Source organism: Carcharodon carcharias, chromosome 27, assembly GCF_017639515.1.
Source record: "Carcharodon carcharias isolate sCarCar2 chromosome 27, sCarCar2.pri, whole genome shotgun sequence".
Classification (NCBI taxonomy): Eukaryota; Metazoa; Chordata; class Chondrichthyes; order Lamniformes; family Lamnidae; genus Carcharodon; species Carcharodon carcharias.
The window spans coordinates 9,166,907-9,191,993 of record NC_054493.1 but is presented as its reverse complement, the minus strand read 5'-3'; the positions used below and the strand labels follow the sequence as shown (position 1 = coordinate 9,191,993).

Genomic DNA, 25,087 nt, shown 5'->3' with positions numbered 1-25,087 from the left:
GAGCAGGGACAGCTCAATAACCCAGTGAGGGCCAATGGGCAGGAGCAGGGACACCTCAATAACCCAGTGAGAGCCAGCAGGCAGGAGCAGGGGCACCTCAATGACCTAGTGAGGGCCAGCGGGCAGGAGCGGGGGCACCTCAATAACCCAGTGAGGGCCAGCGGGCAGGAGCAGGGACACCTCAATAACACAGTGAGGGCCAGCGGGCAGCAGCAGGGACACCTCAATAACCCAGTGAGGGCCAGCGGTCAGGAGCAGGGACACCTCAATAACCCAGTGAGGGCCAGCGGGCAGCAGCAGGGATACCTCAATAACCCAGTGAGGGCCAGCGGTCAGGAGCAGGGACACCTCAATAACCCAGTGAGGGCCAGCGGGCAGCAGCAGGGATACCTCAATAACCTAGTGAGGGCCAGCAGGCAGGAGCATGGGCACCTCAATGACCCAGTGAGGGCCAGCAGGCAGGAGCAGCGACACCTCAATAACCCAGTGAGAGCCAGCAGGCAGGAGCAGGGGCGCCTCAATGACCCAGTGAGGGCCAGCGGTCAGGAGCAGGGACACCTCAATAACCCAGTGAGGGGCAGCAAGTAGGAGCAGGGGCACCTCAGCGACCCAGTGAGGGTGAGCTGGCAGGAGCAGGGGCACCTCAGCGACCCAGTGAGGGAGGGGTAAGCGGGCAGGAGCAGGGACACCTCAATAACCCAATGAGGGTGAATGGGCAGGAACAGGGACATCTAAATGACCCAGTGAGGACCAGTGGGCAACAGCAGGGACACCTCAATGTCGCAGTGAGGGCCAGCGGGCAGGAGCAAGGGCACCTCAATAACCCAGAGAGGGCCCGCAGGGAGGAGCAGGGAGACCTCAATAACCCAGTGAGGGCCAGCAGTCAGGAGCAGGGGCACCTCAATGACCCAGTGAGGGCCAGCGGGCAGGAGCAGGGACACCTCAATAACCCAATGAGGGTGAATGGGCAGGAACAGGGACATCTAAATGACCCAGTGAGGACCAGTGGGCAACAGCAGGGACACCTCAATGTCGCAGTGAGGGCCAGCGGGCAGGAGCAAGGGCACCTCAATAACCCAGAGAGGGCCCGCAGGGAGGAGCAGGGAGACCTCAATAACCCAGTGAGGGCCAGCAGTCAGGAGCAGGGGCACCTCAATGACCCAGTGAGGGCCAGCGGGCAGGAGCAGGGACACCTCAATCACCCAGTGAGGCCCAGCGGGCAGGTGCAGGAACTTCTGAATAACCCATTCAGGCGAACAGACAGCGGCAGGGACACCTCATTAACCCAGTGAGGGCCGGGGGCAGGAGCCGGGACACCTCAACGACCCAGTGAGGGCCAGCGGGCAGAAACAGAGGCACCTCAATGACCCAGTGAGGGCCAGCGGGCAGAAACAGAGGCACCTCAATGAACCAGTCAGGGGGGTGAGCGGGCAGGAGAAGGAACACCTCAATAACCCAGTGAGGGCCAGCGGGCCGGAGCAGGGACACCTCAATGACCCAGTGAGGGGGGGGCCGTGCAGAAGCAGGGACACCCCACTGACCCAGTGAGGGCCAGCGGGCAGGAGCACGGACACCTAAATAACCCAGTGATCGGCCAGCGGGCAGGAGCAGGGACACCTCAATGACCCAGTGTGGGCCAGCGGGCAGGAGCAGGAAATCCTGAATAACCCATTGAGGGTGAGCAGGCAGCGGCAGGGACACCTCAATAACACAGTGAGGGCAAGCGGGCAGGAGCAGGGGCACCTCAATAATCAAGGGAGGGCCAGCGGGCAGCAGCAGGGATACCTCAATAACCCAGTGTGGGCCAGCGGTCAGGAGCAGGGACACCTCAATAACCCAGTGAGGGCCAGCGGGCAGGAGCAGAGACACTGCAATAACCCAGTGAGGGCCAGCGGGCAGGAGCAGGGACACCTCAATGACCCAGTGAGGGCGAGTGGGCAGGAACAGGGACATCTAAATGACCCAGTGAGGGCCAGTGGGCAACAGCAGGGACACCTCAATGTCGCAGTGAGGGAGAGCGGGCAGGAGCAGGGGCACCTCAATGACCCAGTGAGGACAATCGGGCAGGAGCAGGGACACCTCAATGTCCCAGTGACAGCCAGTGGGCAGGAGCAGGGACACATCAATAACCCAGTGAGGGCAAGTGGGCAGGAGCAGGAACACCTCAATAACCCCATTGAGGGCCAGCAGGCAGCGGCAGGGACACCTCAATAACACAGTGAGGGCCAGCGGGAAGGAGCAGCGACACCTCAATAACCCAGTGAGGGCCAGCAGGCAGGAGCAGGGGCGCCTCAATGACCCAGTGAGGGCCAGCGGGCAGGAGCAGGGGCACCTAAATAACCCAGTGAGGGCCAGCGGGCAGGAGCAGGGGCACCTCAATGACCCAGTGAGGGAGGGCCACTGGCAGGAGCAGGGACAGCTCAATGACCCAGTGAGGGCCAGCGGGCAGCAGCAGGGACAGCTCAATAACCCAGTGAGGGCCAGCGGGCAGGAGCAGGGACACCTCAATAACCCAGTGAAGGCCAGCAGTCAGGAACAGGGGCACCTCAATGTCCCAGTGAGGGGTGGCGTGCAGGAGCAGCGACGCCTCAATGACCCAGTAAGGTCCAGCGGGCAGGAGCAGGGGCACCTCAATAACTCAGTGAGGTCCCGCGAGCAGGCAGGAGCAGGTATACTGCAATGATGCAGTGAGGGCCAGCGGGCAGAAGCAGGGACACCTCAATGGCTCAGTGAGGGCCAGTGGGCACGAGCAGGAACACTTCAATAACACAGTGATGGGCCTGCGGGCAGGAGCAGGGACACCTCAATAACCCAATGAGGGCCAGTGGGCAGGAGCCCGGAGCAGGGACACCTCATTGACCCAGTGAGGGCCAGCGGGCAGGAGCAGTAACACCTGAATAACCCATTGAGGGCGAGCAGGCAGTGGCAGGCACACCTCAATAACACAGTAAGGGCCAGCAGGCAGGAGCAGGGACAACTCAATGACCCAGTGAGGGCCAGCGGTCAGGAACAGATGCACCACAATGAACCAGTGAGGGGGGTTGAGCGGGCAGGAGAAGGAACACCTCAATAACCCAGAGAGGGCCAGCAGGCAGGAGCAGGGGCACCTCAATGACCCAGTGAGGGCAGCAGGCAGGAGCAGGGGCACCTCAATAACTTAGTGAGGGCCAGCGGGCAGGAGCATGGACACCTCAATAACCCAGTGAGGGCCAGCGAGCAGGCAGGAGCAGGGACACCGGAATGATCCAGTGAGGGCCAGCCGGCAGGAGCAGGAACTCCTGAATAACCCATTCAGGGCGAGCAGACAGCGGCAGGGACACCTCAATAACTCTGTGAGGGCCAGCGGGCAGGAGCACGGACACCACAATAACCCAGTGAGGGCCAGCGAGCAGGCAGGAACAGAGAGACCTCAATAACCCAGTGAGGGCCAGCAGCAGGAGCACGGGCACCTCAGCGACCCAGTGAGGGTGAGCTGGCAGGAGCAGGGACACCTCAATAACCCAGTGATGGGCCAGTGGGCAGTAGCAGGGACACCTCAATGACCCAGTGAGGGCCAGCAGCCAGGAGCAGTGACACCTCAATAACCCAGTGAGGGCCAGCGAGCAGGCAGGAACAGAGAGACCTCAATAACCCAGTGAGGGGCAGCAAGTAGGAGCAGGGGCACCTCAGTTACCCAGTGAGGGCCAGCGGGCAGGAGCAGGGGCACCTCAATGACTCAGTGAGGGCCAGCAGGCAGGAGCACGGGCACCTCAGTGACCCAGTGAGGGTGAGCTGGTAGGAGCAGGGACACCTCAATAACCCAGTGATGGGCCAGTGGGCAGTAGCAGGGACACCTCAATGACCCAGTGAGGGCCAGCGGGCAGGAGCAGGGACACCTCAATAACCCAGTGAGGGCCAGCAGGCAGGAGCAGGGGCACCTCAATGACCCAGTGAGGGCCAGCAGGCAGGAGCAGGGACACCTCAATAACCCAGTGAGGGCCAGCGGGCAGGAGCAGGAAATCCTGAATATCCCATTGAGGGTGAGCAGGCAGCGGCAGGGACACCTCAATAACACAGTGAGGGCAAGCGGGCAGGAGCAGGGACACCTCAATAACCCAGTGAGGGCCAGCGAGCAGGCAGGAGCAGGGACACGCAATGATCCAGTGAGGGCCAGCGGGCAGGAGCAGGGACACCTCAATAACCCAGTGAAGGCCAGCAGTCAGGAACAGGGGCACCTCAATGTCCCAGTGAGGGGTGGCGTGCAGGAGCAGCGACGCCTCAATGACCCAGTAAGGTCCAGCGGGCAGGAGCAGGGGCACCTCAATAACTCAGTGAGGTCCCGCGAGCAGGCAGGAGCAGGTATACTGCAATGATGCAGTGAGGGCCAGCGGGCAGAAGCAGGGACACCTCAATGGCCCAGTGAGGGCCAGTGGGCACGAGCAGGAACACTTCAATAACACAGTGATGGGCTTGCGGGCAGGAGCAGGGATACCTCAATAACCCAATGAGGGCCAGTGGGCAGGAGCAGGAGCAGGGACACCTCAATAACCCAGTGAGGGCCAGCAGGCAGGAGCAGGTACACCTCAATGATCCAGTGAGGGCCAGCAGGCAGGAGCAGGGACACCTCAATAACCCCAATGAGGGCTAGCGGGCAGGATCAGGGACACCTCAATAACCCAGTGAGGGCCAGCAGGCAGGAGCAGGTACACCTCAATGACCCAGTGAGGGCCAGCAGGCAGGAGCAGGGACACCTCAATAACCCCAATGAGGGCTAGCGGGCAGGATCAGGGACACCTCAATAACCCAGTGAGGGCCAGCAGGCAGGAGCAGGTACACCTCAATAACCCCAATGAGGGCTAGCGGGCAGGATCAGGGACACCTCAATAACCCAGTGAGGGCCAGCAGGCAGGAGCAGGTACACCTCAATAACCCCAATGAGGGCTAGCGGGCAGGATCAGGGACACCTCAATAACCCAGTGAGGGCCAGCAGGCAGGAGCAGGTACACCTCAATGTCCCAATGAGATGGCGGGTGTGCAGGAGCAGGGAAACCCCACTGACCCAGGGAGGGCCAGTTGGCAGGAACAGGGGCACCTCAATAACCCAGTAAAGGCGAACGGGCAGGAGCAGGGACACCTCAATAACCCAGTGAGAGGGAACGGGCAGGAGCAGGACACCTCAAAAACTCAGTGAGGGCGAGCGTGCAGGAGCAGGGGCACCTCAATGTCCCAGTGAGGGAGGGGTAAGCGGGCAGGAGCAGGAACACCTCAATAACCCAGTGAGGGTGAGTGGGCAGGAGCAGGGGCACCTCAATGACCCAGTGAGGGAGGGGTAAGCGGGCAGGAGCAGGGACACCTCAATAACCCAGTGAGGGCCAGCGGGCAGGAGCAGCGGAACCTCAATAACCCAGTGAGGGTGAATGGGCAGGAACACGGACATCTAAATGACCCAGTGAGGGCCAGTGGGCAACAGCAGGGACACCTCAATGTCGCAGTGAGGGAGAGCGGGCAGGAGCAGGGGCACCTCAATGACCCAGTGAGGACAATCGGGCAGGAGCAGGGACACCTCAATGTCCCAGTGACAGCCAGTGGGCAGGAGCAGGGACACATCAAAAACCCAGCGAGGGCAAGTGGGCAGGAGTAGGAACACCTCAATAACCCCATTGAGGGCCAGCGGGCAGGAGCAGGGATACCTCAATGACCCAGTGAGGGCGAGCGCGCAGGAGCAGGAACACTGCAATGACCCAGTGAGGGCCAGAGGGCAGGAGCACGGATGCCTCAATAACCCAGTGAGGGCCCGTGGGCAGGAGCAAGGACACCTCAATAACCCAGTGATTGCCAGTGGGCATGATCAGGGGTACCTCAATGACCCAGTGAGGGGGGGTTAGCAGGCAGGATCAGGGGCACCTCAATGACCCAGTGAGGGGGGGGGTGAGTGGGCAGGAGCCTGGGCACCTCAGTAACCCAGTGTGGGCCAGCGGGCAGGAGCAGGGACACCTCAATAACCCAGTGTGGGCCAGCGGGCAGGAGCAGGGACACCTCAATAACCCAGTGTGGGCCAGCGGGCAGGAGCAGGGACACCTCAATAACCCAGTGAGGGCCAGCGGGCAGGAGCAGGGCTACTTCAGTTCCCCCTCATCCCTCCCCATCCCCGTGTTCCCTGGCCTCCAGTCTCTGTTGTGGAACGGCACCTCATCTTCCGATGAAGCACTTGACCCCCTTCCGGACTCTAATTTCATTTCGGCCACTTCAGATTGTGAACCCCGTCCTCCGCTTTGATTTTGAGTTTTCTTTTGCCAATCGCCAGTCTGTATCTTGTGTTCACGCTCTTGCTTTCAGACGGGGCTGTCCTTTATTCTGCCATTGACACTCACTCTGGACCCATGGTTTGTGTCTCTAACGCCGTCTTTTGTTAACTCCTTTTGCTTTTGATTCCATGACATCTTTGCTGTTTCATCACCCCACCCAACCCCCCCGCTGCCTCCTGCCTTATCCCGGACATGCGGGTGGTGAAAAAGGCATATGGGACACTTGCCTTTATCAAGCGAGGCCTAGATTACAAAAATAGGGAGGTCATGTTGGAGTTGTACAGAACCTTGGTGAGGCCACAGCTGAAGTACTGTGTGCAGTTCTGGTCGCCACATTATAGGAAGGATGTGATTGCACTGGAGGGGGTGCAGAGGAGATTCACCAGGACGTTGCCTGGGATGAAACATTTAAGTCATGAAGACAAGTTGGATAGACTTGGGTTGTTTGCATTGGGGCAGAGAAGACCGAGGGGCGACCTGACCGAGGTGTACAAGATTATGAAGGGCATGGACAGGGTGGATAGGGAGCAGCTGTTCCCCTTAGTTGGAGGGTCAGTCACGAGGGGACATAAGTTCAAGGTGAGGGGCAGAAGGTTTAGGGGGATGTGAGGAAAACCTTTTTACCCAGAGGGTGGTGAGGGTCTGGAATGCGCTGCCTGGGACGGTGGTGGAGGCGGTTGCCTCACATCCTTTAAAAAGTACCTGGATGAGCACTTGGCACATCCTAACATTCAAGGCTATGGGCCGAGTGCTGGTAAATGGGATTAGGTAGGTAGGTCAGGTGTTTCTCACATGTCGGTGCAGACTTGCTGGGCCAAAGGGCCTCTTCTGCACCGTGAGATTTGGTGATACTCTTCTGCCCTTCCCCCCCCTCTCCCCTTTCAGCGGCATAAAACTATTCCACCTCCCTTCAGTTCTGAGCGGGAGTCGCACGGATTTGAAGCGCCGGCCCCGTTTTCCCACCCCCCTGCAGGGGCTGTCGGACCCGCTGAGTGGTTCCGGAGCTTTCGGTCGCTGTCGGCAGTGGCTCGATCGCTGTCCGCCTCGCCCCTCGGTCAGACGCTCATGGGCTTGCGTTGCCTCGCCCCGCCCCAACTCCCCCACCCTCCCCTGCCCTGCACCCTGAGCACCAGTCCCGAGGGAGCGCTGCACCGTCGGAGGTGTCGTTTTTCAGGTAAAGGGTTAAACCGAGTGCCCTGCCTCCCCCCCTTCAGGGGGATGTTGAAGACCCCACTAACGGACGCAGAGCGGGGTTGGGGGTGCGGGGGTGCTGTTGATGGGGATGGGAGCCCCCCGGGGACCAATAATTCATCCCTCAATCCACGTCCCCCTTTGGACAAAGATCGAGGATCCTAACCTGCAACGATGTTGATGTTTGTGGGATCCTTCTGTGTGTAAATTGGCTGCCGGAGGTCCCTGAAAGACGACAGTGCCCGATGTTAAAACGGAAGCGCCAATTTTCTGTTCGTTGATGCGGAACGCGTTGGGTTATCCCGTGACGATGGCGCAGCGGTACTGTCGCTGGGCTAGCAATCCAGAGACCCAGGGTCATGCCCTGGGGATCCGGGTCCAAATCCAGCCAACGGCAGATGGTCAAATTTGAATGTGATGAAAAATCTCGATTTAGCGGCCTAGCGGTGACCGTGAAACCATTGCCGATTGTCGTAAAAACCCCATCTGGTTCACTGATGCCCCCTTTTGGGGGAAGGGGAAGTCGTCCTTACCCGGCCTGGCCCTGCATGTGACTCCAGAACCCACACAGCGATGTGGTTGACTCTTAACCACCCTCTGAGGGAGGGCAATAAACGCTGGCCCAGCCAGCGACGCCCACACCCCACCAATGAAAATTTTTTTAAAAAAAGAATGAAAGGTGCGATCTGAGTTTTTTTGTCCTCCGTGTCCAGATGCGGCAGCTGGTCATGAAGAAGGAGTCCCACAATCCTCTCTTCCTGAAGCTGGCGACTGAGGAGCTGAGAGAGTTCGGAGTCTTCGAGAAGGTAAGTGTCATGGGTTTGTGTGAACTTTCATCTCCCCCCGCCACAACCCCCCCCACCACCCCCATCGTGTGGATCTGTGTGACCTTTCACCTCTGCTCCTGGGTGGGTCTGTGTGACCTTTCGCCTCTGCTCCCGGGTGGGTCTGTGTGACCTTTCGCCTTTACCCTCGAGTGAGTCTGTGACCTTTCACCTCTACCCCTGGTTGGGTCTGTGTGACCTTTCGCCTCTGTTCCTGGGTCGGTCTGTGTGACCTTTCACCTCTGCTCCAGGGGGGCTCTGTGTGACCTTTCGCCTCTGCTCCTGGGTGGCTCTGTGTGACCTTTCGCCTCTGCTCCTGGGTGGGTCTGTGTGACCTTTCACCTCTATCCCTGGTTGGGTGTATGTGACCTCTACCCTCAGACGGTAATTAATAATCTGGAAGTGAAAAGTTAGTCTCAGTAATGGTGACTATGAAACCATTGATCGCTGTAAAAACCCATCTGGTTCACTCATGTCCCCTTTAGGGGAAGGAAATAGGCTGTTCTTACTCGGTCTGGACTACAGACTCACAGCAATGTGGTTGACTCTGAACTGCCCTCTGAAAGGGTGTGTGAAGTCGCTCAGTTCGAGAGCAATTAGGGATGGGCAACAAATTCTGGCCTTGCCAGCGACGCCATCATCCCATGAAACAATAAAGAAAAAAAATGGTGGCTGCGCACGCCTGCAAGCTGCCCCCTATAAAGATGGAAGCTGTGCAAGCCTGCAAGCTGCCCCCTATAAAGATGGAAGCAGTGCACGCCGGCATGTTGCCCCCTATAAAGATGGAAGCTGTGCATGACTGCAAGCTGCCCCCTATAAAGATGGCGGCCGTGCACACCTGCATGTTGCCCTCTATAAAGATGGCAGCTGTGCACGCTTGTCCCGGAGCCAGCCATCCAACTCCACCTTATGGACAATGGTGGGAGCACCGGTGCACAAATAACTTTGGGAACATGGGGCAAACGAAGTCCGGGGGCAACAACGATAGAGGACACGGGATTACACGATGATCCGGGGTAGAAAGGGGGCCTGGGCCTCGCTCAGGGCAGGATGTTCGCTTTTTCACTCGTGTCAGCCCCTGTCCCGTTACTTCCCGCTCGGTGCCTCCCCCACGTCCTGCCCTTTCATCGTCCTTTCTCCTTTTCTCCCTTCCCCAACCCCCCCACCACCACCACCACCCAGGTCTCGGATCAGATCCGCGCTCTGCCGGCAACGCTGCGTTTGTTGATCCAGCACGTCCTCGGGTGCCTGGAGGAGGAGCACGGAGCCGAAACGGTGACCCTCGCCCTGAGCGCGCTGAGCGCCAACGAGAAAGGTAAGCGTCAGAATGTCACAGGCCCATGTGCAACAGGAGGAAGTCAGCCCAGGCCCCTGGGGTCAGTTCCACCACTTTATCAGGACAGGTACAGCACGGGGTTAGATACAGAGTAAAGCTCCCTCTACACTGTCCCCATCAAACACTCCCAGGACAGGTACAGCACAGGGTTAGATACAGAGTAAAGCTCCCTCTACACCATCCCCATCAAACACTCCCAGGACAGGTACAGCACGGGGTTAGATACAGAGTAAAGCCCCCTCTACACTGTTCCCATCAAACACTCCCAGGACAGGTACAGCACGGGGTTAGATACAGAGTAAAGCTGCCTCGACACTGTCCCCATCAAACACTCCCAGGACAGGTACAGCACGGGGTTAGATACAGAGTAAAGCACCCTCTACACTGTCCCCATCAAACACTCCCAGGGCAGGTACAGCACGGGGTTAGATACAGAGTAAAGCTCCCTCGACACTGTCCCCACCAGCCCCCGCCACCAGTGTGAGGTGAGTTTTATCCCTGGCATCTGGAGTTGGATTTGCTCTTGGGTGCCCAAGGTCATGGGGTGTACCTCCCACTGCCCCGCCCTGTGCTTCGTGTCTTGACAAGGACGCGGTGCGAAACTAAGGCCAAGGTGAATTCCGCAACCCCGGGAAGTTGGCCGTATGTTTTGCCTGACCTTCCTGTGTGTGCCTCTGTCTCTCTCAGGCCTGCGGGAGAGAGTCCTTTACTCCATCCTGTGCACCCGCAGAGGGCTGCGCACAGGAACCCCCGCACTCACCTGGGAGGAAGTGATGCAAGAGGCCCTGAAGCCGAGCAGGCCCGTCCCCATGGCGACCTTCATCCGGTTGATGCGGAGCCTCCGGTGGTAAGTCAGTGGGGAAATGCTGGAATCCATCATTAAGGGAGCGGTTGCAGGACATGCAGAACATCCAGTGCAGTTAGGAAGGGGTCAGCGTGGATTGATGAAAGGGAAATCAAGTTTGACAAATTGATTAGCGTCCTTTTGGAGGCAGCAAGGAGGGTGGATAGAGGGGAACCAGTAGATGTGCTGTATGTGGATTTCCGAAAGGCCTTCAGTAAGGAGCCGCGTAAAAGGTTAGTGCAGACGATAAGAGCTGATGGCCTTGGGGGTGATATGTTAACATGGACCGACGAACCGGCGGGAAACAGAGAGTCGGGACAAAAGGGTTATTTTCAGGCCGGCAGACCGGAACAAGTGGGAGTGCCGCGGGGATCGGCGCCGGGGGGGGGCGGGATCTCGACTTTTTACGAGCTGTCTTCTAATGACTCGGCGAGGAGCTGGAGTGCATTGTCGCCCAGTTTGCTGACCATCCGCAGTCGGGTCGGAAAGTAAGTTGTGAGGAGGATACCAAGGGCCGGCAAGTGGATGTCGGTGGGTCAGGTGGGGTGGGCACAATTGTGGCAGACGGCACATCGCGTGGGAAAGTGGCGGGAAGGATAGAACAGCGGAGAATTCCTTCCACGGGAGAGAGATCCTGCAGGCCGCTGCAGTGCAGAGGGATCGGGTTGTCCTGGCGCATGAGTCGCAGAGAGATGGCGTTCAGGTGCTGCAGGTGAGACAAGTGGAATTTATTTTCAGGTTGCCAGTCTTCGGAATTCTCTTCCCCAGAGTGAGTCGAGGCCGGCCCGTCGGATATGTTCACGGCTGAGTTAAGACAGATTTTTGATCGACGAGGGAGTCGAGGGTTATGGCGGTGGGTGGGTGGGGGGTGGTGGGGGCGATGGGAATGGGACTTGGGGACACTTCTTCAGCCAGAGTGAGTGAGGTGGGTAGGGGCGTCGGTATTCTGGAATGAAGGATACGGACAGGATGAATAACGCGAAACTGTTCCCGCTCGAGTGAGCGTCAAGAACCTGAGGGCGCAGCTTCGAGAAATAACTGGCAAAGTGGGTAAGAGTGACGCGAGGGAAAGAATCGCTCCGGCCCCCGGAGGAGGGCGGGGGGCTGGAGTCTGGGACGACCTTCCCGAGTGGGAGGCGGGAGGTGGGTTCGATCGGGAGGGAACCGGATGGCTTCCTGAGAAGAGAGAGAACGTGCAAGGTCACGGGGGTAAGGTGGGGTGGGGGTTGGGGGGAGGCGAGTGGGATTAGGCAGAATGCGCGTTTGGCGAGCTAGTGCAGACTGGGTGGGCCAAGTGGCCGCCGCCTCCTGCGCTGTAAGGATTCTGTGATTTTGATTCAGAGAGAGCGGAGGAAGCGTCCTCGCTAATCTGATGATGGTCTGAACAGTTCATTGACATTCTGTACTCGTCTGTCTGCCTGTCTCTGTCTGTCTGTCTCTCTGTCTGTCTGTCTCTCTGTCTGTCTCTCTGCCTGCCTGCCTGTCTCTCTGCCTGCCTGTCTCTCTGCCTGCCTGTCTCTCTGCCTGCCTGTCTCTCTGTCTGCTTGCCTGTCTCTCTGTCTGCTTGCCTGTCTCTCTGTCTGCCTGCCTGCCTCTCTGTCTGTCTGCCTGCCTCTCTGTCTGTCTGCCTGCCTGTCTCTCTGTCTGCCTGCCTGTCTCTCTGTCTGCCTGCCTCTCTGTCTGTCTGCCTGCCTCTCTGTCTGTCTGCCTGCCTCTCTGTCTGTCTGCCTGCCTCTCTGTCTGTCTGCCTGCCTCTCTGTCTGTCTGCCTGCCTCTCTGTCTGCCTGCCTGTCTCTCTGTCTGCCTGCCTGTCTCTCTGTCTGCCTGCCTGTCTCTCTCTCTGCCTGCCTGTCTCTCTCTCTGCCTGCCTGTCTCTCTCTCTGCCTGCCTGTCTCTCTCTCTGCCTGCCTGTCTCTCTCTCTGCCTGTCTCCCTCTCTGTCTGCCTGTCTCTCTCTCTCCCTGCCTGTCTCTCTCTCTCTCTGCCTGTCTCTCTCTCTCTCTGCCTGTCTCTCTCTCTCTCTGCCTGTCTCTCTCTCTCTCTGCCTGTCTCTCTCTACAGTATTATGGGGGTCTGGGCCCCCGCAGAGACACCCAACTCTCGCCTCCGCCTGTCCAACACTCTCCTGCGGGCGGCCGTGCAGCAGAGGTACCTGAGGAACAAGAACGAGGAGAAGCAGCTCCACCTCTTCCTGGCAGGTGAGTGGGGTTGCCGGCCGATGTCGGGAAGGGGGCACCGGGCTCCCGCAAGCAGCAAGGCGATAACGACCGGCTCAGCGTCAACATTTTCTGTTTTCCCGTTGGCCGAGGGATAGATATTCGCCCCCAGGAACCCTAAAAGCAGCCGTGGGGTCTTCCGCCCCCACCCGAGAGGGCAAGACGGGGGAACTCCGTCCAACGACTCGTTCGAAAGGCGGTGCAGACCACCCCCCCCACCATGCCCGCCCCCCCCCCCCCCCCCCCCCCCCCCCGCGCACCTCGCCCCCGTTCGCTTTGGCCGCGGGGATCAGTGCGGAGGGATCTGGGTGTCCTGGGGCATGAATCACGAGTTGGTAGGCAGGCGCAGCGAGTGATCCGGAAGGTAAACGGAAGGTCGGCCTTGACCGCGCAAGGGGAGCGAGAATGAAAGCGGGGCGAGTCTTGGCTCCAGGCGTCCAGGGTAATGGTGAGACTGCACCTGGAGCTGCCGGGTACAGTTTTGGCCCCCCTCGCTTAAGGAAGGGGGGAGTGCTCGCAATGCAAGCTGTTCAGAGACGGTCACCGGCTGGGCGAGGCCGGGGTCAAGGTCAGGGTCAAGCGCATCGCTGTGTGTGTGTGTGTGTGTGTGTGTGTGTGTGTGTGTGGGCCTGGAGTCACGTGTAGGACAGGCAGGTGGGAAAGTGGTGTTGAGGTCACAATCAGGTCACAAGTCGGTGGTGGGGGGGTGGGTACTTGGACGCCCCCTCCCCCACACACACACCCAGGCCGCAGGACCCCCGAGGTTGAGAGTCAGACTGACTGGAACTGTGACTGACGTTTGCCTGTGCGGTCCTGAGCTCGAAAAGGAACAGGAAGAGTCCAGGCGCCCCCCCACCTCCCGCCCCCACCCCCACCCGACCCCCCAAGGACTAGGGCCCGGGGGGGGCCTCTTGAGCAAACCCCTCCAGGGGTTCCCGCTCCCGCTCGCTGGCCCAGCGAGGAGAGATGCGCCTGTGGCCGGTTGGCGGTTGGTGGTGGGGGGGTGGGAGGGGGAGGGGGGATTTTTCCCCGGCCCTGTCCTGGCGGGACACGCCGCGCCCCGGGAGTTCCGGCGGCCCAGCCGACCGGCCGGTTGACGCTCCAGCAGGACCGGGCGATCCCGGTGGCGGGCGGGTTTGGAAAATCCCGCCCCGTGTTTACCCGCCGGTGACAGGCGCGGCCGGTCGGTCGGTTGTCGGCAGAGAGCTGCCGCCAAGCTGACTGCCCGGTCGCTGTCTGGTGCCGCATCTGAGCAACGGGCACCTCACAGTGTCCGTGTGTGTCTGTGTGCGCCTGTCTGTGTCTGTGTGCGCCTGTGTGTGTGTGTGTGTGTGTCTGTCTGTATGTGTGTGTGTCTGTGTGTGTGTGCATGTGTGTGCGCGCCCGTCTGTGTGTGCGCGCCCGTCTGTGTGTGCGCGCCCGTCTGTGTGTGCGCGCCCGTCTGTGTGTGCGCGCCCGTCTGTGTGTGCGCGCCCGTCTGTGTGTGCGCGCCTGTCTGTGTGTGTGTGTGTCTGTCTGTATGTGTGTGTCTGTATATGTGTCTGTCTGTGTGCATGTGTGTGCACGCCTGTCTGTGTGCGTGTGTGTGCGCGCCTGTGTGTGTGTGTGTGTGTCTGTATGTGTGTGTGTCTGTCTGTATGTGTGTGTGTCTGTCTGTATGTGTGTGTCTGTCTCTGTGTGTGTCTGTCTCTGTGTGTGTCTGTCTCTGTATGTGTGTGTGTCTGTATGTGTGTGTGTCTGTCTGTGTGTGTGTGTGTCTGTGTGCATGTGTGTGCACACCTGTCTGTGTGTGTGTGCGCACCTGTCTGTGTGTGTGTGTGTGTGTGTGTGCGCGCCTGTCTCTGTGTGTGTGTGCGTCTGTGTGTTTTTTAATCTCCCTCTGTCTTTCTGTCCCTCTGTTGCCCACAGGAAAGGGGGGAGGATGCAAATCTCATCTTCGTTAATCCCACCTGCTCCCCCTGCCCCAATATCCCTCATCCCTCAACCCCACCGTCTCCCTGTATCCCTCAACCCCACCTCCTCCCCGTATCCCTCAACCCCACCTCCTCCCCGTATCCCTCAACCCCACCTCCTCCCCGTATCCCTCAACCCCACCTCCTCCCCGTATCCCTCAATCCCGCCTTCTCCCCGTATCCCTCAACCCCACCTCCTCCCCGTATCCCTCAATCCCACCTCCTCCCCGTATCCCTCAATCCCACCATCTCCCCGTGTCCCTCAATCCCACCGTCTCCCCGTATCCCTCAATCCCACCGTCTCCCCGTATCCCTCAATCCCACCGTCTCCCCGTATCCCTCAATCCCACCTCCTCCCCGTATCCCTCAATGCCACCTCCTCCCCGTATCCCTCAATGCCACCTCCTCCCCGTATCCCTCAATCCCACCTCCTCCCCGTATCCCTCAACCTCCCCGTATCCCTCAACCCCACCTCCTCCCCGTATCCCTCAACCCCACCTCCTCCCCGTATCCCTCAACCCCACCTTCTGCTTGTATCCCTCATTCCCACCTCCTCCCCGTATCCCTCAACCCCAGCTTCTCCCTGAATCCCTCAATCCCACCCACGAACCCTCTGACCACTATGGCTCCAGATCTCTCATTGAGAATTGAAATTATTGTTTTGTTTTGTCCCCGTTGCCAACAGTTCATCTCTGGAGACTGACGGACCCTGACGAAAACGGAACCTTCACTCACTGTGACCCCGAGACACTAGGTGATCTCCCACAACATCTGGTATGAACCTTCACTCAGTCTTGGCTCGTGGTGGGGTCAACAGTCTGTGCGGTTGTGAGAGAGCTAATGGAGATTAATATGCGTGCAGTAGTGGGAGAAAATAAGGAAGTATTGGTGTGCGTAATAATGTGAGTACATCTAAGAGACACGTGTCGGTGTCAGGGTGAGAATTCACAAGATGTTTTGTGTGTACGCTTATGAGATTGTATTTGAGACACTAGTATGTGCACGATAATGAGAGTACACAGGATAAAACACTGAGCTGAGTAAAATAGGCAGAGTGTACATGAGACACTGGGGGTGTACAATAGGAAACATGTACATGAGACAACTGGGGTGTGTACATTAAGCAGCGTGTACATGAGATACTGGAGGAGTGTACATTCGGGAGAATGTACATGTGACACTGTGGGTGTATAATAGGCAGAGTGTACATGAGACACTGGACGTGTGTACAATAGGGGGGATGTACATGAGACACTGTGGGTGTACAATAGGGAGAGTAGACATGAGACACAGGGTGTGTACGATAGGGAGAATATACATGAGACTCTGGGGGTGTATCACAGGCAGAGTGTAGGTGAGACACTGGGATGTGTGACAGAGAGTGTATGTGAGACACTGGGGGTGTGTACAATAGGGAGAGTGTATGTGAGACACTGGGGGTGTGTACAATAGGGAAAGTGTATGTGAGACACTGGGGGAAGTGTACAATAGGGAGAGTGTATGTGAGACACTGGGGAAGTGCTGGGGCCTGGGTGAGCTGTTGGCTCTGCTGTTGTTGGACAGGTCCGCGTTTCCCTGTTTCATTTTCTCTCTCATTGCAGATCCTCGCTGGGGAGATTTCCCGTCTTGGCTCCCTCCTCACCAACCTGTACTTCTCATCCCTGCACGTGCGACTTGGCATGCTGGCGCAGCTGATCACAGCCTTCAACCTCTACCGTGAGTTCCTGCCTTAAACCCTCCCCCTCACGCCCTGTGTCTCTCCTAAACCCTCCCCCCTCACGCCCTGTGTCTCTCCTAAACCCTCCCCCCTCACGCCCTGTGTCTCCCTTAAACCCTCCCTCCTCACGCCCTGTGTCTCCCTTAAACCCTCCCCCCTCACGCCCTGTGTCTCTCCTAAACCCTCCCCCCTCACGCCTTGTGTCTCCCTTAAACCCTCCCCCCTCACGCCCTGTGTCTCCCTTAAATCCTCCCCCCTCACGCCCTGTGTCTCTCCTAAACCCTCCCCCTCACGCCCTGTGTCTCTCCTAAACCCTCCCCCCTCACGCCCTGTGTCTCTTCTAAACCCTCCCCCTCACACCCTATGTCTCTCCTAAACCCTCCCCCCTCACGCCCTGTGTCTCTCCTAAACCCTCCCCCTCACGCCCTGTGTCTCCCTTAAACCCTCCCCCCTCACGCCCTGTGTCTCCCTTAAACCCTCCCCCCTCACGCCCTGTGTCTCTCCTAAACCCTCCCTCTCACGCCCTGTGTCTCACCTAAACCCTCCCCCTCTCACGCCCTGTGTCTCTCCTAAACCCTCCCCCCTCAAGCCCTGTGTCTCTCCTAAACCCTCCCCCTCTCACGCCCTGTGTCTCACCTAAACCCTCCCCCTCTCACGCCCTGTGTCTCTCCTAAACCCTCCCCCCTCAAGCCCTGTGTCTCTCCTAAACCCTCCCCCCTCACGCCCTGTGTCTCTCCTAAACCCTCCCCCTTCACGCCCTGTGTCTCTCCTAAACCCTCCCCCTCACGCCCTGTGTCTCCCTTAAACCCTCCCCCCTCACGCCCTGTGTCTCCCTTAAATCCTCCCCCTCACGCCCTGTGTCTCTCCTAAACCCTCCCCCCTCACGCCCTGTGTCTCTTCTAAACCCTCCCCCTCACACCCTATGTCTCTCCTAAACCCTCCCCCCTCACGCCCTGTGTCTCTCCTAAACCCTCCCCCTCACGCCCTGTGTCTCTCCTAAACCCTCCCCTCACGTCCTGTGTCTCTCCTAAACCCTCCCCCTCACACCCTGTGTCTCTTCTAAACCCTCCCCCCTCAAGCCCTGTGTCTCTCCTAAACCCTCCCCCTCTCACGCCCTTTGTCTCTCCTAAACCCTCCCCCTCACGCCCTGTGTCTCCCTTAAACCCTCCCCCTCACGCCCTGTGTCTCTCCTAAACCCTCCCTCTCACGCCCTGTGTCTCTCCTAAACCCTCCCCCTCACGCCCTGTGTCTCCCTTAAACCCTCCCTCTCAGGCCCTGTGTCTCCCTTAAACCCTCCCCCCTCACGCCCTGTGTCTCCCTTAAACCCTCCCTCTCAGGCCCTGTGTCTCCCTTAAACCCTCCCCCCTCACGCCCTGTGTCTCTCCTAAACCCTCCCCTCACGCCCTGTGTCTCCCTTAAACCCTCCCCCTCACGCCCTGTGTCTCCCTTAAACCCTCCCTCTCAGGCCCTGTGTCTCCCTTAAACCCTCCCCCCTCACGCCCTGTGTCTCTCCTAAACCCTCCCCTCACGCCCTGTGTCTCCCTTAAACCCTCCCCCTCACGCCCTGTGTCTCTCCTAAACCCTCCCCTCACGCCTTGTGTCTCTCCTAAATCCTCCCCCTCACGCCCTGGGTCTCCCTTAAACCCTCCCCCTCACACCCTGTGTCTCCCTTAAACCCTCCCGCTCACGCCCTGTGTCTCTCCTAAACCCTCCCCCTCACGCCCTTTGTCTCTTCTAAACCCTCCCCCTCACACCCTGTGTCTCCCTTAAACCCTCCCGCTCACGCCCTGTGTCTCTCCTAAACCCTCCCCCCCCACGCCCTTTGTCTCTTCTAAACCCTCCCCCTTCACGCCCTGTGTCTCCCTCTCACGCCGTGTCTCTCCTAAACCCTCCTCCCTCACGCCCTGTGTCTCCCTTAAATCCTCCCCCCACGCCCTGTGTCTCTCCTAAACCCTCCCCCTCACACTCTGTGCCTCTCCTAAACCCTGACACCCAGTGTCCTGTATCCCCTTTAAGACCCTTCCCTTCATGCACATTGACCCCAAACCCCTCCTCCTCACATTCTTTGTCCCCAAACTCCTCCCCCTCACACCCTTTGTCCCCCAAACTCCTCCCCCTCACACCCTTTGTCCCCCAAACTCCTCCCCCTTACACCCTTTGTCCCCCAAACCCCTCCCCCTTATACCCTTTGTCCCCCAAACCCCTCCCCCTCACATCCTTTGTCCCCCAAACCCCTCCCCCTCACACCCTTTGTCCCCAAACCCCTCCCCCTCACACCCTTTGTCCCCAAACTCCTCCCCCTTCATGCCCTTTGTCCCCAAACTCCTCCCCCTTCATGCCCTTTGTCCCCAAACCCCTCCCCCTCATGCCCTGTGTCTCCCTTAAACCCTCCCCCCACGCCCTGTGTCTCTCCTAAACCCTCCCCCTCACACTCTGTGCCTCTCCTAAACCCTGACACCCTGTGTCCTGTATCCCCTTTAAGTCCCTTCCCTTCATGCACATTGACCCCAAACCCCTCCTCCTCACATTCTTTGTCCCCAAACACCTCCCCCTCACACCCTTTGTCCCCCAAACTCCTCCCCCTCACACCCTTTGTCCCCAAACTCCTCCCCCTCACACCCTTTGTCCCCCAAACTCCTCCCCCTTACACCCTTTGTCCCCCAACCCCTCCCCCTTACACCCTTTGTCCCCCAAACCCCTCCCCCTCACACCCTTTGTCCCCAAACCCCTCCCCCTCACACCCTTTGTCCCCAAACCCCTCCCCCTCACACCCTTTGTCCCCAAACTCCTCCCCCTCACGCCCTTTGTCCCCAAACCCCTCCCCCTCACGCCCTTTGTCCCCCAACCCCCTCAGACCCTTTGTCCCCCAAACCCCTCCCCTTCACACCTTATCACCTCCAAACCGCCCCTTTCACCTCACTGCATCGCCCCCCCCCAAACCGCACCCCCAACACCAAAATACCCCTCCCTCCCCCTCACCCCTTGTGTCGCCCCCCGAGCCACGGAGAAAGCAGCGGGTAACTACAGACACCCCAATCTCCCGGGTAATAACAAAAAGAAAAGACACAAGGCTCGAACAGGAACAGGGATGCCCCGTTGCGGCCGCGTAGAGCCTTGGTGACAGCGCATCTGGAGCACGGTGCACGGTTTTTGCCTCCTTATCGAAGGACGGACACAGTTGCCGTAGAGGGAGCGCAACAAAGGCCCACCGCACTGAGTCCTGGGAGGACAGGGGGTGGGGGGGTGGGTTTGCCTTATGAGGAGAGATTGAGGGGACTGGGCCCATAATCTCTAGAGTTCAGAAGAACGAGAGGTGACCTCGTTGAAGCTTCTGACGGCGCCCGACAGGAGGAGGGATGTTTCCCCTGGTTAGTTGGGGTTGGGGGGGGGGTGGTGGGGGGAGGTGGTGGGGGGGTGAGGGGGAGCCCTAGAACCAAGGGGACCTGGTCTCAGAATAATGGGCAGGTCGTATCGGACGGAGGTGAGGAGGAATCCCCTCACTCGGAGGGTGGTGAATCTTCGGAATTCTCTACCCCAGAGGGGGCGGTGGAGACTCAGTCACTGAGTATGTTCAGGACAGAGTTCGATAGATTTCTGGATAGCGAAGGTATCGAGGAGAAGTTTTTTTTCTCTCGGAGGGCGGCGAGTCTTTGGAAACTCTCTTCCTCCAAAGGCGGTGGGAGCAGAGCCTTGGAATGTTTTTAAGGCGGAGCGGGATAGGTTCTCGATAAGCGAGGGGGAGGGGAGGGTGGGAGGGGGGTGGGTGGGGTAGTGAAAGGTTATCGGGGGGGAGGGGCGGGAATGCGGGGTTGAGGTCACGATCAGGATCAGCCACGACCCTCATTCGAGCGGCGCAGCAGAACCGAGCGGCCGGTGCCTGCTCCCAGCTCGTGCGGGTGGGGAACGGGGATCGTGCCGGAAGGTGGCGTCGAGGTAGGAGACCAGCCGCGATCTCGCTGAACGGGGGAGCAGACTCGATGGGCCGAAGGGCCTCTCCTGCACCGTGTATTTCTGTGATATGCCTTTTGCCTGTCGGGAGCGGGTGTTGGGCGCTTGTTGCTTCGAGGAAGCATAAATAAGCCTCCACTAAGAGCCCGGCCGATTTGTCTTCAATTGCTTGCCCGTGGAGCGGTGAGCGCACTCGGGATTGCTCAGTAAGTGCTGTCCAAACACGGAACCTGGTCCTTGGAGGGGCGGGGGGGGGGGCTCACCTCACAGTGCCGGTGAGGGCAGCTTCCTCGCCTGCCCCACACACCCGACCGACACCTCCAAGTTTGAACTTGAACGTCGGAATCGCAGGGCGGACCTTTGACCTGTCGACGATCGGGGTGCAGCCGCGCCCTGCGACCTGCTCCGCGTGACCTCGCGGGCGGGTGGGGGGTGGGGGTGGTAGGGCGGATCGGCAAATGTCGCTGGCTTCGACGCCGCGGTTCGGCAGCTCGTTTAAACCCCCCTCTCTCCCCCCCCTCCCTCTCTCTCTCCCCCTCTCTCTCTTCCCCTCTCTCTCTTCCCCTCTCTCTCTCCTCTCTCCCCCCCTCCCCTCTCTCTCCCCCCTCTCTCTCCCCTCTTCTCTCTCCCCCCTCTCTCTCCCCTCTCTCTCCCCCTCTTTCTCTCTCTCTCTCTCTCTCCCCCACTCTCTCTCCCCCTCTCTCTCCCCCCCACTCTTCCCCTCTCTCTCTCCCCCTCTCCCCCACTCTCTCTCTCTCTCTCCCCACTCTCTCCCCCTCTCCCCCACTCTCTCTCTCTCTCCCCCACTCTCCCTCCCCCTCTCTCTCCCCCCCACTCTCCCCCTCTCTCTCTCCCCCTCTCCCCCACTCTCTCTCTCTCTCCCCCTCTCTCTCTCCCCCTCTCTCTCTCTCTCTCCCCCACTCTCTCTCCCTCTCTCTCTCTCCCCCACTCTCCCCCACTCTCTCTCCCCCCCACTCTCCCCTCTCTCTCTCCCCCTCTCCCCCACTCTCTCTCTCTCTCTCCCCCACTCTCTCCCCCTCTCCCCCACTCTCTCTCTCTCTCCCCCACTCTCCCTCCCCCTCTCTCTCCCCCCCACTCTCCCCCTCTCTCTCTCCCCCTCTCCCCCACTCTCTCTCTCTCTCTCCCCCACTCTCTCCCCCTCTCCCCCACTCTCTCTCTCTCTCCCCCACTCTCCCTCCCCCTCTCTCTCCCCCCCACTCTCCCCCTCTCTCTCTCCCCCTCTCCCCCACTCTCTCTCTCTCTCCCCCTCTCTCTCTCCCCCTCTCTCTCTCTCTCTCCCCCACTCTCTCTCCCTCTCTCTCTCTCCCCCCACTCTCCCCCACTCTCTCTCTCCCCCCCACTCTCCCCCTCTCTCTCTCCCCCTCTCCCCCACTCTCTCTCTCTCTCTCCCCCACTCTCTCCCCCTCTCCCCCACTCTCTCTCTCTCTCCCCCACTCTCCCTCCCCCTCTCTCTCCCCCCCACTCTCCCCCTCTCTCTCTCCCCCTCTCCCCCACTCTCTCTCTCTCTCCCCCTCTCTCTCCCCTCTCTCTCTCCCCCTCTCTCTCTCCCCCTCTCTCTCTCTCTCTCCCCCACTCTCTCTCCCTCTCTCTCTCTCCCCCACTCTCCCCCACTCTCTCTCCCCCCACTCTCCCCCTCTCTCTCTCCCCCTCTCCCCCACTCTCTCTCTCTCTCCCCCACTCTCTCTCTCTCTCCCCCACTCTCCCTCCCCCTCTCTCTCCCCCCCACTCTCCCCCTCTCTCTCTCCCCCTCTCCCCCACTCTCTCTCTCTCTCCCCCTCTCTCTCCCCCTCTCTCTCCCCCCCACTCTCCCCCTCTCTCTCTCCCCCTCTCTCTCTCCCCCTCTCTCTCTCTCTCTCCCTCCCCCACTCTCTCTCCCTCTCTCCCTCCCCCACTCTCCCCCACTCTCTCTCCCCCCCACTCTCCCCCTCTCTCTCTCCCCCTCTCCCCCACTCTCTCTCTCTCCCCCTCTCTCTCCCCCTCTCTCTCCCCCTCTCTCTCCCCCCCACTCTTCCCCTCTCTCTCTCCCCCTCTCCCCCACTCTCTCTCTCTCTCTCTTCCAGATGCCGCAGCCTCCGGAGCCGCCGGGAGCGGGGGTCCCCTCCCCGAGGTCGGGCCTTACCGGGACTTCGTCGCCGCCGTCGCCAGCCTTCCGGCCCTCTCCCGGGAGCCCGCCCTCTTCTGGCAGCAGGCCCTGAACCAGCCCGACGCCTCGCCCGTCTGCCGGCAGGCCCACGCCGTCCAGCCCCTCCCCCCGCGCCGGGAGGCGCCGGGAAGCTTTAGGCTCGTCGAGTGGACCAACAAGCCGCAGGCGTCCGGCGGGACCGAGGGGTGAGCGGCTTCTGCTTTTGTTCTCCCGGTTCGGGGCTGTGGGGGGGGGGGGAGGAGGGGGAGATTGTCAGGGCGTGGAGGGGGTGGGTGGTTGACTCAGGGGCCAAGGGGCGGCTGGGTTTGGTGGGTTTGGTGGGGGTGGGGGGGGTGGGAAGTGGGGAGGTCGGGGTGGGGGGGAGACTGGAGAAGCAGGAGCGGGTCCCCTCGGAGTCGGGGAGGTCACGGGGAAACCTGGCCGAGGCCTCCCTCCCGAAGGGTGGAGGATTTCCCAGCGTGGACCAACACCACAGCTCAGGGGCAGGAGGAGGCCGCTCGGCCCGTCGAGCCTGCTCTGCGCCCCCCCCCCCCCCCCCCACCTCCCCATTCCCATTCGATAAGATTGTGCCTGATCCGATTGTGGCCTCAGCTCCACTTTCCTGCCTGTCCTTCCTTCCTCCCCCCCTCATAACCCTCGACTCCCCTCATCGATCCAAACTCCATCTAACTCGGCCTCGGATATATTCAGTGACCCGGCCTCCGCCGCTCTCTGGCGGGGGAGAGGGGGAGTGGGAGAGGGGGAGTGGGAGAGGGGGAGAGATAGACGGAGTGGGGGAGAGAGAGAGAGAGAGAGACGGAGTGGGAGAGAGAGAGAGAGAGAGACGGAGTGGGAGAGAGAGAGACGGAGTGGGAGAGAGAGAGAGAGAGACGGAGTGGGAGAGAGAGAGAGAGAGACGGAGTGGGAGAGAGAGAGACGGAGTGGGAGAGAGAGAGAGAGAGACGGAGTGGGAGAGAGAGAGAGAGAGACGGAGTGGGAGAGAGAGAGAGAGAGACGGAGTGGGAGAGAGAGAGAGAGAGAGAGACGGAGTGGGAGAGAGAGAGAGAGAGACGGAGTGGGAGAGAGAGAGAGAGAGAGAGACGGAGTGGGAGAGAGAGAGAGAGAGACGGAGTGGGAGAGAGAGAGAGAGAGAGAGACGGAGTGGGAGAGAGAGAGAGAGAGACGGAGTGGGAGAGAGAGAGAGAGAGACGGAGTGGGAGAGAGAGAGAGAGAGACGGAGTGGGAGAGAGAGAGAGAGAGACGGAGTGGGAGAGAGAGAGAGAGAGACGGAGTGGGAGAGAGAGAGAGAGAGATGGAGTGGGAGAGAGAGAGAGAGAGACGGAGTGGGAGAGAGAGAGAGAGAGACGGAGTGGGAGAGAGAGAGAGAGAGAGAGAGAGAGACGGAGTGGGAGAGAGAGAGAGAGAGAGAGAGAGAGAGAGACGGAGTGGGAGTGGGAGAGAGACGGAGTGGGAGTGGGAGAGAGACGGAGTGGGAGTGGGAGAGAGACGGAGTGGGAGTGGGAGAGAGACGGAGTGGGAGTGAGAGAGAGACGGAGTGGGAGAGAGAGACGGAGTGGGAGTGGGAGAGAGACGGAGTGGGAGAGAGAGAGAGAGACGGAGTGGGAGAGAGAGAGAGAGACGGAGTGGGAGAGAGAGAGAGAGACGGAGTGGGAGAGAGAGAGAGAGAGACGGAGTGGGAGAGAGAGAGAGAGAGAGACGGAGTGGGAGAGAGAGAGAGAGAGAGACGGAGTGGGAGAGAGAGAGAGAGAGAGACGGAGTGGGAGAGAGAGAGAGAGAGAGACGGAGTGGGAGAGAGAGAGAGAGAGACGGAGTGGGAGAGAGAGAGAGAGAGACGGAGTGGGAGAGAGAGAGAGAGACGGAGTGGGAGAGAGAGAGAGAGACGGAGTGGGAGAGAGAGAGACGGAGTGGGAGAGAGAGAGAGAGAGACGGAGTGGGAGAGAGAGAGAGAGAGACGGAGTGGGAGAGAGAGAGAGAGACGGAGTGGGAGAGAGAGAGAGAGAGACGGAGTGGGAGAGAGAGAGAGAGAGACGGAGTGGGAGAGAGAGAGAGAGAGACGGAGTGGGAGAGAGAGAGAGAGAGACGGAGTGAGAGAGAGAGAGAGACGGAGTGGGAGAGAGAGAGAGACGGAGTGGGAGAGAGAGAGAGAGAGAGAGAGACGGAGTGGGAGAGAGACGGAGTGGGAGTGGGAGAGAGACGGAGTGGGAGTGGGAGAGAGACGGAGTGGGAGTGGGAGAGAGACGGAGTGGGAGTGAGAGAGAGACGGAGTGGGAGTGGGAGAGAGACGGAGTGGGAGTGGGAGAGAGACGGAGTGGGAGTGGGAGAGAGACGGAGTGGGAGTGAGAGAGAGACGGAGTGGGAGTGAGAGAGAGACGGAGTGGGAGTGAGAGAGAGACGGAGTGGGAGAGAGAGAGAGAGACGGAGTGGGAGAGAGAGAGAGAGAGAGACGGAGTGGGAGAGAGAGAGACGGAGTGGGAGAGAGAGAGAGAGAGACGGAGTGGGAGGGAGAGAGAGAGAGACGGAGTGGGAGAGAGAGAGAGACGGAGTGGGAGTGGGAGAGAGAGAGACGGAGTGGGAGAGAGAGAGAGAGAGACGGAGTGGGAGAGAGAGAGAGA

At 60.0% G+C, this 25,087-nt stretch overlaps 1 protein-coding gene across 1 annotated transcript in view; it reads left to right on the top strand.

Annotated features, from left to right (window-relative positions):
- LOC121270149 (telomerase protein component 1-like) overlaps window positions 1-25,087 on the top strand; it is a 54,865-nt gene that overhangs the window by 25,624 nt on the left and 4,154 nt on the right. The window contains exons 7-13 of the mRNA XM_041175458.1: window positions 8,189-8,281; window positions 9,482-9,614; window positions 10,323-10,482; window positions 12,540-12,676; window positions 15,332-15,420; window positions 16,248-16,362; window positions 22,393-22,660. Coding sequence (XP_041031392.1) covers window positions 8,189-8,281; window positions 9,482-9,614; window positions 10,323-10,482; window positions 12,540-12,676; window positions 15,332-15,420; window positions 16,248-16,362; window positions 22,393-22,660 — 995 coding nt within the window. The remainder of the gene's footprint in view (window positions 1-8,188; window positions 8,282-9,481; window positions 9,615-10,322; window positions 10,483-12,539; window positions 12,677-15,331; window positions 15,421-16,247; window positions 16,363-22,392; window positions 22,661-25,087) is intronic.